The sequence below is a fragment of the Ischnura elegans genome, chromosome 12, assembly GCF_921293095.1.
Source record: "Ischnura elegans chromosome 12, ioIscEleg1.1, whole genome shotgun sequence".
Classification (NCBI taxonomy): Eukaryota; Metazoa; Arthropoda; class Insecta; order Odonata; family Coenagrionidae; genus Ischnura; species Ischnura elegans.
Window position 1 is genome coordinate 57,129,533 of NC_060257.1, and position 20,674 is coordinate 57,150,206.

The 20,674-nt window shown below is 39.6% G+C and overlaps 2 protein-coding genes across 2 annotated transcripts in view; one reads left to right on the forward strand and one right to left on the reverse strand.

Moving 5' to 3' along the window:
- Window positions 1–356: 356 nt before the first annotated feature.
- LOC124169094 (enoyl-[acyl-carrier-protein] reductase, mitochondrial) lies at window positions 357–1,719 on the forward strand. The gene has a single exon (XM_046547576.1). It carries the CDS (start codon window positions 428–430, stop codon window positions 1,538–1,540), a length of 1,113 nt encoding a protein of 370 aa, XP_046403532.1. The 5' UTR covers window positions 357–427; the 3' UTR covers window positions 1,541–1,719.
- Window positions 1,720–5,728: 4,009 nt separating this feature from the next.
- LOC124168693 (O-acyltransferase like protein-like) overlaps window positions 5,729–20,674 on the reverse strand; it is a 60,665-nt gene continuing 45,719 nt past the window's right edge. The window contains exons 9-14 of the mRNA XM_046546960.1: window positions 19,491–19,570; window positions 17,647–17,742; window positions 13,914–14,043; window positions 12,684–12,858; window positions 9,610–9,752; window positions 5,729–6,262 (exon numbers count right to left, since the gene is read on the reverse strand). Coding sequence (XP_046402916.1) covers window positions 6,134–6,262; window positions 9,610–9,752; window positions 12,684–12,858; window positions 13,914–14,043; window positions 17,647–17,742; window positions 19,491–19,570 — 753 coding nt within the window. The 3' untranslated portion in view covers window positions 5,729–6,133. The remainder of the gene's footprint in view (window positions 6,263–9,609; window positions 9,753–12,683; window positions 12,859–13,913; window positions 14,044–17,646; window positions 17,743–19,490; window positions 19,571–20,674) is intronic.

Below are 20,674 nucleotides of genomic sequence, written 5' to 3' on the forward strand. Positions count from 1 at the left end.
TAAGTGATATGAAATAACTTGTCCAGAGGCGTATTGAACTTGGAACGGCATCTGCGTTGATTAGCGCCATGTGAGGATTTCCTAGAATAGGCGTATGAAATAATTAGAGAAACCATTATTAATCAATGGGTATGAGTTAAATGAAGTAGTACACACTTACCGGTATTAATGGCCAAGAAATATTTTACGCGATAATAATTTCATAATTCCTACACACATCTCCACTTTCGTTGAGTTTCCCTCGTCAAATGAATATCGAAGTAGTTCCAACTTTAGCGTCCGAGTTCGCTAGTGTCGAGAGGCCGCAACGCTGCAGTATCTATGGCCGCAACGATCTTGGAAAAGAGAATTCACATCTTGATTTTGATTTTCCTTGACTTCTGAATCATCTGAATAACGATATTCATTGTTTTGGTGATTTTGGTAAATGGTGTCGTGCACTAATGGCGTATCAGCGATGAATTTCTTTGTAAAATTATTGTCCGTTGGGGAGAAACTACATCTCCAAAACGTGAGGCAGCAGAGCACTAAGGCTTACAAACTCATTTATTCAGACTATGGGGATCCCGCGAAAGTTGTCAAACTGGAGGAAGAGAGCTTACCACCTCCGAAAAGAGGCGAGGTGTTGGTGAAGATGCTAGCCGCCCCTGTGAATCCGGCTGACATTAATACCATTCAAGGAGTATATCCTGTCAAGCCGAAACTGCCAGCAATTGGTGGGAATGAAGGTGTGGGAGTTGTGGAAGAGGTCGGCGAAGGTGTCAAAAGAGTAAAGAAAGGTGACTGGGTTTTGCCAAGAGACACGGGTTGGGGAACATGGAGGACGCATGCCGTTTCAAGAGAGAGAGACTTCATCAAGATTCCGAGCACGATTGGAGTTGTCAACGCAGCTACTCTTGCGGTTAATCCGTGTACGGCGTATCGAATGTTGAAAGATTTTGTATCCCTCAAGCCGAGTGAAACAGTGATGCAAAACGGAGCAAACAGTGCAGCTGGCCAATGCGTGATACAGTTGTGTAAAGCGTGGGGAATACACTCCATAAATATTGTGAGAGACAGACCAGACATCGATGACTTGAAGAAATACCTGCATTCCATTGGCGCCACCCATGTCCTCACCGAAAGTGAAGTCAGAACGACGGAAATATTCAAGTCAGGGCAAGTGCCTAAACCAAAATTGGCCTTTAATTGTGTCGGAGGAAAGAGTTCCTTGGAACTAATGCGGCATCTAGATTTTCAGGGTTGGATGATTACGTATGGCGGTATGTCTAGGGAGCCCATCACTGTTCCGACGTCGTCTTTGATCTTCAAAGATATTTGCCTTCGAGGATTTTGGATGACGAGGTGGTGTTCTCTAAATTCTACCTCTAAAAAGCGGGAAGACATGATTTTGGAGTTGGCTGATATGGTGTCCCGTGGCGATCTTCGGGCACCGGCTCATTCCCTCATGCCTTTGAGTAAATATAAAGAGACTCTTGAACAAAGCTTTTCCGTCAAAGGATTTGCGGGAAAGAAATATATCATTGACTTTCAAGGGTGAATTCCCCATCAATGCGTCCGCAAACTCTCTATTTCCCACCTATGCTAGTCGAAGTGTAATCTGCCTCATCTCCAATCTGTGTTTGTTATAGCTTTATTATAACCATTAGTTTTTATGTCAGGGTAAAGTTTGTATATTTTTAATGTAAAAGTAATCATTAAAGTTGGAAATATGCCACTGAACGTTTTGTTTTTAATTTTCTATTTTAGATCCATCCACACCCCCCGAATGCCCATTTGTAAGGTGTTGCTCAAGCACCTAAATGCGTCCTAATTATGCTCAATGCACGAATATAATATTTGAGATATCTTCATATTTTGCATACATTTCATTCCCTGTCGCCAGGAATGGCATTTTCCGCAAGTCTTTAAAAATTAAGTTAAGTAATGCAGTTCTCCAACTATCATCTTGTGGTGTCAGCCTCCTTCTTAAGTACATATACTCATATCCTCGAATTATTATTGGCGGCATGGAGTTTCTGTGGAAAATGCAGCAGCCTTGTGCAGAGGTAAGAAGTGATGAATTTTTAACCTCGTAAGTGCAATCTTCTCTGCTTGAAGTGGAGGCACCTTCCTAAGGTGGTTTGGGCATTGATGATGGCTCCATATAGGTATATGTAATTTCATCATTTTTCCAAGTAATGGTGACTAAATTGTTCTTACTTAATTAGGAACATCAGTTGTTGGCCATGAGGAATTGTTAGCAATGGGAGAAAGGGATAGGTGGTAGCGGAGTTCTATCATCATTACTTTTCTCCCACTTTTCCTTATAATGTAATCCGTATTTTTTTTCCTTATCCCCTCCACAGCCTACATCTTCAAGAAACCTTCCTCTCTCCTGGAGACAATCCATTATTTTTGGTTTGGTTTAAGTCTCTACATTTGATTGACTTTCTTGGGATGCAGTCCTGAGGGCCCTATTTGGAGCCAAAGACTTTTTCACTTCCAGAACCTGTGAGTGTCTACATCGAACCTTTACACCACCATTGCCTGAAATTCTTTCTGAGACCTGTTTCCTTTACCTCTTAATTTTATTGTCATAACTTAATAATAGTCAATTTTTTGATAATTTTTCATGCTATTGTAAGCCATCTCTGTTCTCTGGGGCATAGTTAAGACCAGAGAGGTTATAGCAGCCGCTCTTTTCTCTTGATGTCAGAACTCCTTTTTATTTAGTCAGATTCCTAACTACCATTCATCATCCCTCCCAGTGGGGAAAGTTAGTGCAGAATTTAGTTTGGAGTACTTCAAAGTATCTGCAGAGTTGCATTAATTCAGATTTAATGTGCATAGAACATGCAGAGGTTGTTCATAGTGATACCTATATGCCACCAAGTTTCGATTCCTACATTTTGCTTGTTTACCTTAAGATGTGTTTACATGATGAGCTTGCCCACTTGGGTACACATACACCATCAAAATTTGCATTGTGTAAACACCTAGAACGCAGGAAAGCGTGGCAAGGAACAATAGCTCATTCTAATTTTGTGTATCCACCTGAACATTTGTCCAACGATGTAGGTACTGGTGCAAGTGAATTCATTGTGCAGTCACAGCTTTACCAGTCAAAAAGTTATGTTATCCATTGAATATTCTTGAATTTTTTCTTCAGGCAATGGTATAGTTCCCAGTCTAAAGGCCGTTTTACACGGGGCACATACTTGCACAATCTGATGTATGTACAAAGGCGCCGTCAAAATTGCATCGTTTAAAGTGGTGAATTGCTAGAACACTTGCGAGAATGCGTGGACGTGAGATGGCAAAATAGCCCCTGTTCTAATTTTGTTCATGCATTCACGCAATCCCATGCCATTTTAGAAATTAATGCAGTTCTAACCTGTGCTATTCCGTGCCCCGTGTAGAACGGCCTTAACACACGCCATGCAGCTAAAATCATTGAACCTGCTCTTCCATAAGCCAAAGCTGTGTTTCACTGACCTGCATTCAGCTTTCAGACTTTTTATTATTGTTATGAGGATTTTTGATACATTCATGTTTGTTGTTTCGTGCATCTGGGTATGTCATTCAACACAAGTGTAGTTGCTAGTTCTTACTTGAAATGTTCTAAATTTAGTTGAAAAAATCTTTAAAAAAGCCATCTGCTGTTGCATCTGTTTTGGTCAGAATTTCCTGGTCTCATTCCAGGTACATATCAAATTAAGCAGGATATACAAGCAAATAATGTTTCAATACCCTTAGTGATTTAGTTCACCCCTTCATTTTCCTGATATCATGCCAGAATTAGGTACTTGCTGCCCTATAAGGCTCATCTTTCGCAAATCATTGTTAAATTTCCCAAAGCACTGCAGAAACAAGTGACTTTGTATGCAGTCACGCGCACGGGTGCAAACTTAAATACACCAAAGGATGAAGTTTGCCTTGAAAAAATATCCCGGCTAAGTCAAATGTTTTTTCAAGGCGACCCATGTACCATCTTCAGAATATCAGATATGAGCTAATAATTAATCTCCATTAACCTATTACCAGAATTAGATGATGGCATCACGAGCTCACTTTGAGAGGTTCACAGTTCCTCAGCAACTCCTTGGTCTTGTGCATGAGTTTCACATGGTAAGTTATTGTTTAAACTCTTGCAGGGATGCCTACTTACAAAATAATATTGGGGAGGCCCAAACCGGGGAACTTGCCCTGGGAAATTTTATAAGTATGTAGTAGGTTTTAAGTTTTTTAAGCATTTTAGAAGAGTCATATGATCAGCATTGGTACACTGATAAGTGGAATCTTGATATCTGGACACTCGGGGGAAAATCGACTAGCCTGACACATTTTTTCCTCACAGCCACAACAAATTTTTGAGGGGGCTCGGGCCACCTCAGGCCCCATGGAGTCGGCGCCACTGAACTCTTGTGACTGATTCTTTCCCTCAATGAAAGATTCTCAATAGGGTGGTTTTCTATAATTTTTTTATTGCCTAAATCGAAAGATTATTACTCTTGGAGTACGCATTTCACGCTCTTAGATTTTTAAATGACGATATCTATTTTTCGCGATTAAACGAAAGTGAAAATTTTCAAGCGCGCGAAAACGCGACGGCTAAGTATGAATGCCGGGAAAACTCCATGTGACTTCGTTCTGGTTCCCGCTGCCGCAAGTGAGGTGACCTTGGGGCAAGGCTTTGAGCGCTGATACGACGCAGGCTGCTAGCAGGTAGCGCTTGGCTTAAATAAGGATTATTATTACCCTATCAAACGAAGGAAACTTTCCGAACTTAGGCAATTTTAATGGGTGATTATTAAGAGATGTTTCCCTGAGCTCTGTGCCTCATGCATGCATTGGTAATCTCAGACAATGTAAAACTCCTATCCACTCGTTTAGAAACTAGTTCCCTGTGACGTCACGTGGAGTGGAATCGCATGGGCGCCAATCTGGCCTTTTTCAAATGAGGTTAAAATTGAACAGTAACATTCGTCTGAACTGGGATTTCTAAAACAATATAATTTTTATATTATGAATACACTAATGGTGGGTAAGAAATCGCAATCAATGCCTTTCATTTTCTTTGATGAAGGAAACTACCCTATTGAGTAGTACAGAATTTTTCTGATATTTTCGTCGATTCATGCTACTTATTTTATTTAGCTCATGTTAAAATAATTTCACAACCCTTGTCAAATTACACTCTTGCGCTTACTGTGTGCAGTCAACCCTCTTTTCCCCCTCCCTGTAGAGACCCCAGGCCAAAATAGATATTGATTATTAGTAACAGTATGAGATCTTTTTTATTAGATGGATCGTTTAAGATATCAAATACTTCCAAATGCTGTTCATGGCCCTAAGAACCAGTGGTGCAGCGAGGGGGGGTTTTTGGGGGATAAAACCCCTCCCCCAGAGCTCAGAGAAATTTTTAAGTTTAATAGATTTCACTTAATTGGATTAATTTTACTATAGGATAGTGTAAATATTAATAAAATATCCTTCAGAAGGTCGTAAAACTCACCATTTTGAACCAATTATCTGAAAATTTTCTAGGGGAGGGCCCCCGCACCTCCAGCTTACCCTGGTGGGTATTCCAACCCTCAGACACCCCAGTGTTTTGTGCCTAAAACCCCCCCTGGCCTTAATTCCTAGCTGCGTCCCTGCTAAGAACCATATATCACTCGACTTGGGAACAATCAAGTTTTTCAAAGAAATGATTCCTTAGCAATTTGAAACCATTCCAATAAATCAATTTTTTGCTTATTAACTTTCTCTGTTTATTGACAAGTAGATGCAGGTACAAGTATGTATAACATAGAATTCCTTAGAAAGGAAATATTTAGATCACTAAGCAATAAATAGAAATAATTTTTGATATGCATATGTTTGTATTTCTCAGTACAGATGTTCATCGTGAATCACTGAGTCACCTTTGCACTTTTGGGCACATTTTTATATTTTTGTGGCATGCATTTGAATATAGCAAATTCAATTCTACAAAGGAATAAATTGTATGCAATAAATAATCAACCCTAGGTCAACAAGTTTTTTGTATCAGATTAAATATTTATCCTCACTCAAATATTTTCAGTCGTTATGGTAATGCACAAAATCATTCATCATGTTACCTTCACTTGTTGATTGATTCCTGTCATTTTTAGACCAAGTTCAGTCTCTTTGGAAACAGAGAGAGTTTGAGCAATGAGATGATTGGAGCCTCCAATGTCACAGATAATATGAATGCCAGGAAATATGAAGCACAGGCATGACCAATGAAGAGGAAAGCCTAGAAGAAGAAAGAGGAAAGAATTGATATAATTTTATGTCAAAAACATTTTTATTATCCATTCCAAGTAGAATGGCTTCAATGACCAAAAAGTTCGAGTGATCACTTATAAGCTAGACGGCATCATCCAGCTAAATAAATGCTACCTGACCTAGGACTCAGTCTCAAATAGGCATAAGTCCTAGATAAATGTGGTTGAAATCTTTCACTTTTTCAAATATAATAGCCCTGAATTTACTATATCCCTAATTTTAAAGGATTTCATAATGAAAAAATATAATACAAGTGTCCAAATTTAGTCTCCCCCATAACTACTCTCCTGGAGATTTTGGGTTGAAATAGTGGTACAATAGTGGTATTATCTCTGTGGAGCCTGAGCAGGGCTCTGCTCTGGGACCAGGGGGAAAAAGTATGGAGTTTGCCTGATCATTAAAATTAATGTCATTGGTTTTAGTTTTTAGAACTTTTCTATGAAAGGGAAAAAATGACTGCCTTCAGTGACTCATTGCTACCATCAATAGAAGTCACAACAGTAAAGTTTATTGCTGTGATTTCTTGGTGCCAGTACATGATAACTTCAGTAGTATTTGATTAAGTTTAATCAAATAAACTATCAAGAAGTTGTAAAAAAGTTTGATGGAAATTCCAGGTAATTGCAATAAGTCACTGAAGTTGGTGGAAGTTGTGGAAATGAACTTTGCTGCGTCGTGCAGGAATCTACTAAGTTTTTATTCTTTGGTTAACAACGCCGGACAGGGTTGGAACTTGTGGTTTTGTGAGAGGAGGTAAAGATCAGTTTGCCACCACCCTTTCCCCTGATACCCCTCGCTCATTGGTACCCTCCCTTCCCTCACCCCACCACTAAATTATATTACATCCATAAGCTAATTTTTTGAGATGTGATAGTTTAAATTACACGCTGTATGTTTGCTATTAAGAAGTTTCATTAATATTATTTGTAACATTTCAAATTTCATGAACGGAGGTGAAACATTCATGAATTGCCATGAGAAAAAATTCTCCTGGACCGAGAATCGAACCACAGACCTTTGGCTTTCTGAGCCACTGTGCAGACCACTATGCTATCCAGATTCCTTAATTCATTCAGTACTATTGCTATGGGAATTAAGGGATCTGGGTAGCGTAGTGGCCTGGAAAGCAAAGGCGGCGTGTGCATATACGCATGTTAGCAAGTTCACACCCAAAGATGAATGAATTATAAAAGAAAACTATGTATTCCTTTACAATGAGAGAGCTAAAAATCCTGTCCACATATAGATGGGATATGAAGCTCCCAACACTACAGCTATCTCCTTGGCGAATTCACCGCTCTACAAGTGCGCGATCCTGTGGCATCGCGCTGGCCGCATATTCGGTCTACACGATAGCTTGTGGGTGCTCGTGTGGGAGACGAGGTAAGCGGGGGGGGGGGTGGGGGGGGGATATTCAAATGGGTGCTGGGAGCTGGAGACTTAACACGACGCGAGTGCGCATGTGCATATTTAGTGAGTAACTCGCAGGTAGTATAGCAGTGTAGCTGCCTCCTAGATTACCTGCGCTCAGAATCCTAGTCTTTCAATGCATTCAGTGTCATTTAGCAGCATTCATGTGAACTTCATGCTCTTTTTCATCATCGTATATCTTCTCTAATGCACACCCTGGATATAAAACCACCAGCTGCCACTGCAGGAAAGCCAATGGTCCGTGGTTCGATTCCCAGTCCAGGCGGTATTTTTTCTCATGGCAATTCATGAATGTTAATATTATTGTTTAATAATTTAATAAATTAGTAATTGTTATTATATAATGCAATTAGTAAAATTAAATAACTTTTATAAATTAACTTTTCAAATTAATATTCAAAGAACAGAGAGATGGTACTTTTCCACAGGTTTATTGATACGACGACGGGTTTCAACCATCAGGTCATTATCAAGTGCAAGGTAAAAGGTAATTGATAATGACCTGATGGTTGAAACAAGTCATACTTTAGTCAATAAACATGTGGAAAAGTGCCATCTCTTTGTTCTTTGAATATTAACAGTATGCCATTCAACTATATCTCGCCTGCTTCTGTTACTTTTAACTTTTCAAATTTCGTCACCTCCTGAAATCTGCCACCCAGGGCATGTGCCCCCTCGGCCCTCCCCTAGTTGCGGGCCTACTGCCTGGAGTAGCATAGCCATCAGAGGTTTCTCGAAAACGTATGCAAACCCCGATTGAGCCTTTAAACCTTTGCAGTCCAAAGTAAACTTCAACTGACTGTAATATTATGCTATAGGTTAAATTTAAGAGTTTATCATTTCAAAGTTATCTATGGGTGACATCTCTTGAAACATTGCCCTCGTATAAACCAGTGGCTTAGCCAAGAGTGTAGGAGGGTTAAGGGGGTCCAACCCCCAGGGGGATCCAGATTTTTTTACTGGGTGGGGCACAGGGGTCTGACAGGCTATCGATCTTCTCATACTTGAGATTAAAGACAAGATACAATAATTTCTGTGTGAAATACATATTCTCTTTATTTTATTATGAAAGTTATTATTATTAAATTGAATGATTGAGGCACCATGATAACCAAAACAATACGAAGGTAATGATAACAGAATAAAAAATTTGTCTATTTTTTAATTTTCTGGGGGGAACACGTGCCCCCACACCCCCCCCTAAATCTGCCTATGCGGGCCCCCCCCCCCAAAATATAAAAACAGTTATGTACCTACTTTGCTTCATAAAGAAAACAAAATACATATTGAAAAATCATGAATTTTCAAAAGATTTCTTTGACAAATGAAGTTTTTTCGATTATTAAGAGTGTTAAATTATTTTAAAACCCTCTACTTGGTACCCTGTTTTTAAAAAAAGTTCCCCCCTGGTTTTAGACCCCTCCTGAACAAAATTCCTAGCTATGCCTTTGGACTATAATCCCCTTATATGACCTTGTGATGTTGAGCTCAACTTGATGTTGGATTATGCTTGATGCTTGATGCTTGCACCAGGCCTGTCTACGTTGGGCTGCAAAGGGTTAAAATAGGCACAAAAAACAAGCAAGATGACCTCAGTAATAAGCACTCGTACAAATTTACTGTTTTTGAGTCCTAAAAATCTCATTTTCAACATTAAAAATCCAAACATTTTCCCCTGACCCCATTTTGCTCTGGCGTGTTTTCCATAGACCCCAGAAGGGCCCCAAAATCTCCAGTAAACACCCCCATTTAAAAATCCTGGCTACGTTACTGACTGTGATGGCAGGTTTGAATCTCATCCAACCACAGACTTCTCAGTGCCAATTCATGGTAGAAAATAATTTATAATTTAATTTCGATTTTTTTTTTACCGTTTATACTTACAAAAGTATCCCTTGAAATATGTAGAGGAGAGTCCGTGTGAGCCACTGTGGCTCGTATAACTACTGGATGCAACAAATATGCGCAGTATGTAAGGCGGCTGAAAGGTGCCCATATCTTGCAGGAAAGAAATGAGTTGATCCAACCTTAAAAGTGAAGGAAAAGAATGGATTAGATTAGAATTGCCGGCATTCAAAAAATATTGGGGGGGCCCAAACTGGGGATCTTGCCCTGGGAAATTTTATAAGTAGCGAGTTTTAAGTTTTTTATAAGTAGCGAGTTTTAAGTTTTTTATAAGTAGCGAGTTTTAAGTTTTTTTAAGCATTTTAGAAGAGTCATATGATCAACATTAGAACCCTGATAACTCGAATCTCGATATCTGGACACTCCGGGGAAAATCGGCAAGCATGACATATTTTTTGCTCACACCCATAACGAAGTTTTGAGGCGGCTCAGGCCCCCCAGACCCCACGGAGTCGGCACCACTGGATTAGATAAATATATAAGATCATAGAACATGGTGGGTCAATGATGCCAGATGGAATTAGGCTCCAGCACATTTGCTGATAACAAATTTCATTGGAAAATTTGATGATTAAGTGCTCAGAAAAATGATGGCACGTATTCATCAGTAGGAGATCCAGGATATAGGGAGAAGGGGAGGGGATAGGGGCGAGGGTGTACCTAGGATCAAAGCTAGAGGGGGGCAAGCCGTGGTCGTTCAAACAGAAAAGGTTAAGGAAACTAAAATTTAACTCTTTCTTGCTGGTGCCTACGATTGGAAAAAGTTTTCCTTCAATGAGTAGATTGAGAATATTTTAAACCTCTCCATATCGAGCTCTTTTTTTGGGTGGAGTTACCCTGGTATTTTTGTCCCTCAGATTTTTGGGCCACTCTGGTGGCCCATAAGTTTTTTTTTCCTTAAGTTCTCAAAAGTTCTAAATTTCCTTAAGTTTTGAACATTTTGCAAAAAATTTTTTATGAACAATAAATTTGGACTTTTTTTATTTTTTAGCAAACTTTTTGTCACTAGGGAACACATTTATAATTAATTTATTGTGGAACAAAATGTACCCCTTTCCCCCCCGTCTCCTGCGAAGGAGGTAAGAAAGCAGGACACTAGTCGAGGTACCCATTAAAGTAACGCAAACATGTCAAATATTCTTAAAACGTCAAAAAAGACAAATGCCATGCAAAATTTTCTGCACAGCTATGTGTGATGCTGACAGAAAAATGTTACACAGTTATAGTCTATATGCCGATGGATGGCGCGATTGGCCCGCCGGCTTCCTGAGTCAGTCCCATAGAGTTTGATGGTTGGTTCTTTCCTCCCTCCAGCGCTCACGGCTCGCACACCGACTCAGGTAGCTGACGGGCTCTTGCACTGGGTACCTGAATTGGTCCCATAGTGTTTTTGGTCGGTCCTTTCCTACCTCTGGTGCTTGCAGACCGACTCAGGCAGCTGGCGGGCCGGTGCGCCACCCTACGGTATACAGGCCACATACGTGTGCCACATATGTGGCCCAGTTATGCCCGCTTCCATTACAGTGCTGTTTATTGCTAATCTTGTGCCGATTACTAACAAAGGACTATGTGAGGCTTTCACCCAGTGAGAAATGGGTGGTGGAATCCACGTGGAACCCACGTGGAATCCACGTTGAGTGGTGGATATTTGGTGGTGGTGGATATTGAGTGGTTGGACCCACGTGGAATCCACGTTGATTTCAAGTGGATTTGTGGTGATTATCATAAAATGTTAAACAGAATTTCTAATTTGTGGAACTTAACTCTCTGGTGACATTGCGTCATTTATCATCCTGAAACCACGCTAGTTATGTGAAAATGTATCGCACATTCTATTTTTATATAATTCGTGGAAAGGCAGCCATGAGAGCACATGAAAAATCGTAGACACATATATAGAATGTTTAGATATAGAGTGGTTGAGGTTTTAATGGTTTTAGGACAGCACCAACTGCTGTTTTAATTTTTCCACCAAATTTCCACGTGGGTTCCACGTTGATTCCACGGCCAAAAACACGTGGTATCCACGTTAATTCTCCACGTGGGTTCCACGTGGATTCCACCACCCATTTCTCACTGGGCAAGAGCTAAATAATGTGTAGCTACTGAAAATCACATGTGTATTACGCCAGTGGCACAGTGAGGGAGGGGTTTTGGGGGATAAAAAACCCCTCCAGAGCTCAGAGAAATTTTTAAATGTAATCTGTTTTACTTAATTGGATTAATATTACTTCTAGAATAGTGTAAGGATTAAAAAAGTATCCCTCGGAAAGCCATAAAACTCACCATTTTGAACCATTTATCTTAAAAATTTTTCTGTGGGAGGGTCCCCACACCTCCCGCTTACCCTGGCAGGTATTCCATAACTCCCACATCCCCCTGTATTAGTTGTGCCTATATCTCCCCCCCCCCCCCCAAGACTTAATTCCTAGCTGCACCCCTGTATTATGCCATCATAAGAAAAATTACACACGAATGAAACACCGTGGGCAACCAATGTGAGGGGTTAAAAATCCAGCATCCAGATTTTTGTACGGACAACACACTGCATATTTTCATTGGCACATTTTAACTGAGTTAGACTTTTCTCCATGGTGACATTTCAACAGCTGATTATACTGTTGTCCTCAAGGACTGATAGCCTAATCAAATTTTAGTCATACTTATTCAGCTCAGATTGGTGATCATCAACTAACTCACCAGCAATCCTGAAGTACTTATCACATGAAAATAGATTTTTTCTTTAGTTTTATGAAACAAGAGGTGTAAATCTTCGTTAAAACTTTCACGGGTACCCTTTATGTTAAATAATAACTTTTGGTATATGTCGCCACATCAATTTTAGGGTGGCCCCAACGTTTCCCGACTGATGCCAGGGACAGAATTCATTGAGGAAGCGACTAGTACATATTGGTCGGGAAATGTTGGGGCCACCCAAAAATTGACCCAGCGACATTGCCCAAAAGTCTTTATTTTAACAAGTGCTGTAAACACAATCACAAATTTGTCGGTTCTTTTGCTTCCAAAAATAAAGGAATAGAGTGTTTTCTTACCTCCTTTTCCAGCTGCACAAGCCGTCACCAACCACAAGAGTGCAACAGCCCATGCTGTGTGTGAAAGTGCTGCGTAAGATGCCGATACCATGGCGTCAGAAATTTGGCAGTACAGACCGTAGACTACCACACTGCATAGGGATGCTGAAAACAGCCAGCCAAGCAGTAAATAGTGCTGCAGGAAGAGAAAATGTTGGTTGAAATGATGACAATACTATGTTATGGTTGCAGCACATGCATGTAACTTCCCTGTCTAACATTTGCCAATGGAAACTAGGTATGTATATCCAGATGAGTTTCCAAATGATTTGGAAAGAAATTCTTGAAGGAAATTATTCATGGAAGTGTACAGTGAGTTCATTTATTTATACATGTATTGCACATACACGGGCAACTAACCCTTAATTATTAAGAAATTATACGTATACAACATCAAGAGTACCAAGTTAAAAATAAAGATTAAAATAAAATATCTATGCATCAAAACGACAATAATGAACATGACAAAAATTAAAATGAAAACATTTCATATTTGATTAAGAATGTTCCTCTAGCATTGCTTAAACGCCGTAGCCTTCATGGGAAAAATATTTATTTCAGAAGGAGGTTCATTTCCTTCCCTCAGAATCCTTGCAATAGGGCTGTGGTACATATAATTGCATGTATAAAATTCTCTATGGAATAAAGACTTGCTTCTGGTAGCATGAGATGGTATTTGTAGGGATTCATATTGATTCCAAAAGTTCGGAACGAGAAATATATACTTATAATTTAATAACTTGTGTAAGAACATCAAATCTGCCATGATGCACCGTAAAGATAGAGTTGAAATTCCTAAGTCCATGTATTCATCAGGGTAAGAGATATTATTGGTGTCAGCACCACCTTTGCTCATGCATAGCATAATAAAACATCTTTGAACTTTTTCAAGCCAATTTATATGACACTCATGAAATGGTGACAACAAAATGATGCTATATTCCAAAATAGGTAATACAAGCATGGTAAATAGTGATTTATTGCAGGTTACATAAAAATATCTCTGATTATAATAATAACAATATTACTAATAATTTTTAATAATTTTACTGATACGGAAAATAATATAACTGTTCCATACATATCCAAATCCCACTCAGATCAACCAAGAGCAGGTTTGTGGAGTTACAATTTGGTAGGGGTTAGGTTAGTAAGCGAATTCTAGAGTAACCTAGCTGGAAAGGTACATACCCTTCTAAGGTTTAACTTGCAGTCTGTAGTGTAGAGGAACCAACCAGCAAATAAACCGATTATGTGTGGCCCTATTCTTGTCCAGGGTTTATCGTAGAGTTCATCAAAGAGTGCCAGTGGTTCTGATATCCTATTTAGAAAATTCACAGAGAAAAATCTTAAGTTATTAGGATATGATTCAAATGTAAAGGGAGACACAATAAACATGGGCACACTACGAAAAATAAAAAAATGGTACCCAGTGCACTGGGTACCATTGGGTACCACCCCCGAAATAAAAAACCCAATGACTTTCCTTCAGAAAAGAAAACAAAATACTGAAAAATCATGAATTACAAAAGAATTCTTCAACAAATGAAGTTTTTTTGGGTTATGAAAAGTGTTAAAATTTGCTTAAAACCCTCTGCTTAGTACCCTGTTTTTCAAAAATTTTCCCCCTCGTTTTGGACTCCCCCGAACAAAATTCCTGGCTACCCCACTGATGGTATTGGGATAGGGTGGTTGCATCCTGGGAACCCCCCAATTTTATCAAAAATATTTAATTTTTGTCAGTGTCATAGTTTTTGCATCCATAGATGTCTAAAATTGTTCAATTTCATTTTTTTTTAAGAATAAAAATGAAATTTTAGGCCCAAAATTACATGAAGTAAGGTATTACAAAAATTGTTCTCCCCCTCCTCCCCCCCGAGAACGCCCCTCTATACTGGGAAGTATTCCATACTCCCCGGACCCAGGTCATAACCCCCCTGAGTTTGATGCTGAGCCCACCCCTGGGAATATCCCACAGGTAGGATTCATATTATAATTAGTTATCATCTAAATTTCAGAGGAGGAGGGGCAGCTGCCCCCCCCCCCTAGAAGCAAAAATCGCAAATGTCTTCAAGGAAAACACAGTAGATTCCGGTTAATTGGGACATATCGGGACTTGTGCGCTTTGCCCCAATTTGGCGAACTATCCTGTATATGGGCATAAACAAACGTTGAAGTGATAGAAAGAAGATTAAAGAATGTTTATAATGCAACATAATTTTATTAAACTATTAATTTGATTAATAAATCAGCGAGTTTAGTTAATTTATTGTCATTTTTAAGAATAATAACAATTTAGTTAAAATTATTTTTCACAGCCTCGGGCCACCCTAAATGACTGTCTTTTACTAAGTCCAATTAAAGAAAAGTTCTATACTCTTGCGGATAGTATAACAACAAGAGCTTTCAAAATTGGGCAAGAATAAGAACATTTGTGAAAAATAAGAGTAAAACAAAGGAGGAAAATAAAAAAATAGTATTCTGAAAACAAAAAATTTTAATTTCGTCGCGAGTATGGAGTCTATGTCGCTGACTCATGGCCCAATAAAGCGGCATGCTGTCCCAATTAAGCGGAGAATACTCTAGGATACTCCTCTATTGAGTTCTGTTCTTCTAGATCTGCCCCAAATAAGCGGCTGCCCCAAGTACCCGGTGGACCCATTAAACGGAATCTACTGTAATATTTTTTCAAGCAAATAATTTTAAAAACTAATAAAGAGCTGTTACAGCTTCCTGAAAATGTTGATTTCATTCACCTTTTCCATGCTTAAATCTTACCTAAACTTGAACAACCATGGCTTGTCCCCCCCCTAGTTTTGATCCTGGGAACGCCCATGTGAGAAATATAAAGAAATCATTTTTTTCATGACGTTCGCCTTTGTGAAAGTGACCGTCACGTCTGACTCTAGTTATACGGATGGCTGGCCGTTCAATTGTTCCGGAAGAGGCCCAGTGGATACTATCGGACTAATAACGCATGCCCCTTAGGCAAAAAGCGATTCGCCGTGGATTGTGGGTCTACGGGATTACCTCTCACTTTGATGACCATCAGCATCACGGGCGAGAAAATATATGCCGGGCTATCATTATACTCGCTGCCCGCCGTGCAATTTCTTCAGTCCGCCAAAAAAGAAAAGCACGTGTGCCGCATTTGTTACGTAACCCAATCACAATCGTCCCTTCTACTCGGCAGATTCCGAAGGAATATGAGAACCAGGAAGAGTTGAGTCTTTTGGCGTGATAAATCTCGCGTGCCCAATGCTTGGTATTCCTTCTTTTGAAATGAAGTCCGTTCAAGAAAGCTTCAAGTGAGAGGAAGACAATAGGGTGGTTTCCTATTATTTTTTTATTGCCTAAATCGAAAGATTATCACTCCTGGAGTACGTATTTCACGCTTTTAGATTTTTAAATGACGATATCTATTTTTCGCGATCAAAGAAAAGTGAAAAATTTCAAGCGCGCGAAAACGCGACGGGTAAGGAAATCTCTCCGTGTGACGTATTTCTGGTTCCCCCTCCCGCCTGGTAGGTGACCTTGATCGAGGCTCTGAGCGCTGATAGGACGCAGGATGCTAACAGGTAGCTGAGTACCTTCCTGTCTGGTAGCGCATGGCTTAAAAAAGGTTTATTAATACCTTATCAAGCGAAGAAAACTTTCCGACCTTAGCCAGTTTTAATAGGTGATTATTAAGACATGTTTCCCTGAGCTCTGTGCCTCATGCATGCATTGGTAGCCTCTGACGATGCATAACTCCTATCCTCTCGTGTAGAAACTAGGTCCCTGTGACGTCACGTGGAGTGGAATCGCATGGGCGCCAATCTGGCCTTTTTCAAATGAGGTTAAAATTTGACCCTTGCCATTCGTCTAAACCGGTATTTCAAAAACCAAATAATTTGTGTATTATGAATACACTAATGGTGGGTAACGAATCGCCATCAATGCCTTTTGTTTTCTTTGATGAAGGAAACTACCCTATTGACCGACTTTGCTTTTGTTCATTGCTCTGGGGGTTGAATTGGTCAGTATGCCCATCGCGAGCTGTAGTTCTGGTGGCGGCGGGGTAAAGACCTCGCATACTACACCGAAGGTCGCGGGTTCATCTATCTACATCTACATAACACTCCGCAAGCCGCTTAAAAAGCTTAAGGCAGGGGATGTTAGGACACCAGCCGTTCTTACATAAAGAGGAAGTGCTCTAAGGAAATTACGACTAGCATTTTTGAAGTCCTTTATGGTTCGGGGGAAAAAACGAATTGCCATATCTATCCGTTCGGAAAAATATCTCTCTAAATTCATCGCTTCTCTCGGACCTGGAAATATAGTGGGGCTCTAATATTATGTTCTCCGTGTCGCTCTTAAATATATCCATTCTCAATTGTTCAAGCAATCTAAGTCTAGCGCGCAGCCTCAGAGTCTCCAGCGGCTCCCAGCCTAATTCGCTCAATATCTGGGTAACGCTGCCTGTACGCTCGTAACAGTTTTTGACGTACCGCGTAGCCTTCCTTTGCATTTTCTTCAATTCGCGGATTACATCTTTCTGCAACCTGATAGGAGTCGCAGCATAAACTTAAATCCGAAGTTTGGAGATTCGGAGGTGAGCGTTTATGCTCCGGACACTGCCAGCTGAGCACATTCGTATTGTTGGGCTCCTAGATGAGCGGATTTGATTCGGTGGGTAATTGTTGAGCGTTTGTGCCAAGGAGCTATCGTAAGGCAACATGTATTTATTTCAATATGGAAAAAAATTCTCTCCATCACGCTTGAAGATTCGGATTTTTAAATAGTTTATTAGAGGAATGATTTGAGCGTAAAGCATATCGAGATATTGTTGGCCGACAATGAGTTTGGCTCGGCGTAAAGGATACGCTATGACTAAAATCGTTCAATGCGACAAGTGAAGGATGTGATGCATGCATTAACTTACCTTGGCATGTAATCGTAGTCGAGGACGATGAAGGCCGTCGTTAACCAGGATGTGAGAAGAACAGTCCCGCCGACGAATGCAGCCCATTTAAAATGACTTGGAAGAACAAAAATAAAACGCGGAAAAAATTTAAAAGGCTCATTATTTCATTATCAATCGCAAAAAGACAAAGGTTATGTGTATTTGTAAAGTATCGCGAGCTAAGGACGTGAGACTCGAGGTAAAAGTAGGTGGGGAGAAACTTGAGCAGGTAGAGCAATTCAACTATTTGGGCAGCACATTATAGGAAAACGGACACAATAGTAAGGATATCAGAAAGAGAAACGCGTAAGTAAAGGAGGCGTTCATGAATAGGACGGAGATTATGAGAGGATCCTTATGCAATAGTTTAAAGAAAAGGTTAGTGAAGAGTTTGATCTGGAGTGTAGCGCTTTACGGTGCGGAAACGTGGACACTAAGGAAGGAGGAAGAGAAGAGACTGGATGCGTTTGAGATGTGGTTGTGGCGAAGAATGTAGAATGTGAAGTGGGCGGAGAGGGGGATGAACGACGAAGTGCTGGACATGGTGGGTGAGGAAAGGTAGCTTTAGATGAGATACGGAGGAGACAGAAGGTATGTACTGAGCCGGGAGGGGATGTTGAAAATATTTTTAGAGGGTAGAATGTTGTGTAAACAAGGGAGAGGAAGGAAGAGAATGGGAATTTTTAGCTAGAATGAAAGAGAATAGGCCTCAGTGGCGTAGCCAGGGAGGGGTCCGTGGTCTGAACCCCCCCCCCCCCCCCGAAATATAAAAACACAATTATTTTCCTTCATAAAAGAAAACAAAATATAAAAAAAACACGAATTTCCAAAATATTTTCTAATAAATGAAGTTTTTTCGATTATGAAAAGTGTTAAAATTAGTTTAAAACCCATTACTTAGTACCCTGTTTTTAAAAAAGCTTTCGCCCCTGGTTTTGGACCCACATCCCCGAACGAAATTCCTGGCTACGCCACTAGTAGGCCCTCTTGTGGGAAGAGAGGCCGCCAGAACGCTTCCATAGTTCTCCATGGAAACCTACCTAAATCGGCAGCATACTTTTATTTGATATTATTTCGAACTTTAGAGGAGTGGGAACAGCAGTGATTGCGTTTAGGATGAAATGATACCTTGGCCTTCGCTAAAAATTACTAAATTATTTGACCTGTATAGCGATGGAAGTGCTTCGACACTTAGGACTTAACATGTGGAATTATGTGGTTTAATAAGGAAGTATCCCATATCCAGGGATAGAAGCGCAGATCAGCATCCGCTAAGGCTAGCAAGTTTGCTTTCTTAAAAAACTTGCTACCTTCCTTCAGTAATCGAAAGAAGCAAGTATTTTATTTCTATTTCTGCCGGCATCACTGCTAAGCCTCTTTGATCAGACAATTTACATCAATATGCGAAAGAATTTCGAAGGAAGACATCCTACGAATGTAGGACACACAATATGCTTGCAGCTGAGACGTGATTGATGTATAGAAAATGCTTTAAATTCTATTTAATTCTTTAAAAAAAACGCCAATTTTTTTATTTATTGCTTCATTGGACTTCTTTGATCGCAGTATAGTATTTTCCCATTTTGCAAACAGAATCGTAATAGCCACAAACCTTTTTCTCGCCGAGAACAGGAAATAAATAAAAATACTAAATTTTAATATATACTTGCAGCGATGGTATGTTCAAAACATTATTCATCACTTTCATATTTAAAAATTTTTTATCGGGCGATGTAGATAGCACACATGAAAGTGTAACCCCGAGCATTTCTTTTTTTTTTCGTATACAAAATTCTAGAGTAAATTTGTAATAAGAATATTACCTTGATCCCAGCATCACGATGAAAAGGCCGATGATGAAGAACTGGGTATCATCCGCAAGATACCAACTCCATATCATGCACTGAAAATAAAAAGCACGCGATAATTGTATTTGATTGATTCATTCATTTGTATTTGAACGAGAACTGAACGATCGTTTTTCACGCACTACAAGTAGGGACGGATCCACCGAGAGTGACTAAATATGAGAAATTGTCTTATTAAAATACAATCAGCCGTAGTAATTTTCCACACTTATTCATCAACTCAATCGGTTTCTACGTTTACACGCAATTTTGAAAAACAATCTCGTGTAAAAATGACGTGTGAACCAAGGGTGTACCCAGGATCAAAACTAAGGGGGGGGGGGGTTAGCTATGGTTGTTCAAGTTGTAGGTAAGATTTAAGCATGGAAGAAGTGAATGAATTCAACATTTTAACGAATCTGTAACAGCTCTTTATTAGTTTTTAAAATTATTTGCTGGAAAAAAATAATATTTTCCCTAAAAACATTTGCGATTTTTGCTTCTAGGGGGGCAGCTGCCCCCTCCTGCCCCTCGTTGGATGCGCCCATGGTGTGAACGTTAAAACCGGTTGAGTTAAAAAAAAATACGTGTGGAAAATTATTACGGCAGTTTGTATATACCTCATTGCAATGCATTACCACAAATTAAACTCTCCGACAATTGATATGAATCGGTGTGAAATTATCTGGTATACTTTCCCCACCATCTCCCACAGTTCTCCGTGCACACATAAATCTACATCTACATAATAGCATGTTTTTAGCAAAAATTAATATAATATTTCCCCTCCCTTCACTTAACTTACATGGCTGAAGGTCAATTCGTGGAGAAATTACCTTCTTGGCTCGCTTATGTATGGCCTCTTTAACAATCTTATGAAAATTAAACATCAGGCAAAGCTCGCAATATGTAAACAAACTAAAGGGGAGCACAACTTACACAACATATGACGAAAAAGATTAAGTGTATCATAATTTTTATGAAGGAATAGAAATGAAAACGTCTTTGTTCAATAATTGCGAAATTTTGTACATTTAAGCTTTACTAATCGAAAAAAATATTCCACCGATAAATGCTGCCGCAAATATTTTTTTTCCGGTATCAATAATTGCTTGTTTTATAATGAATCGATTGCAAGAAAAATTATCGAATTGCTTACA

Excerpts from the sequence above, each read along its gene's own strand:
- LOC124169094 (XM_046547576.1), top strand. The coding sequence starts at position 428 with ATGGTGTCGTGCACTAATGGCGTATCAGCGATGAATTTCTTTGTAAAA.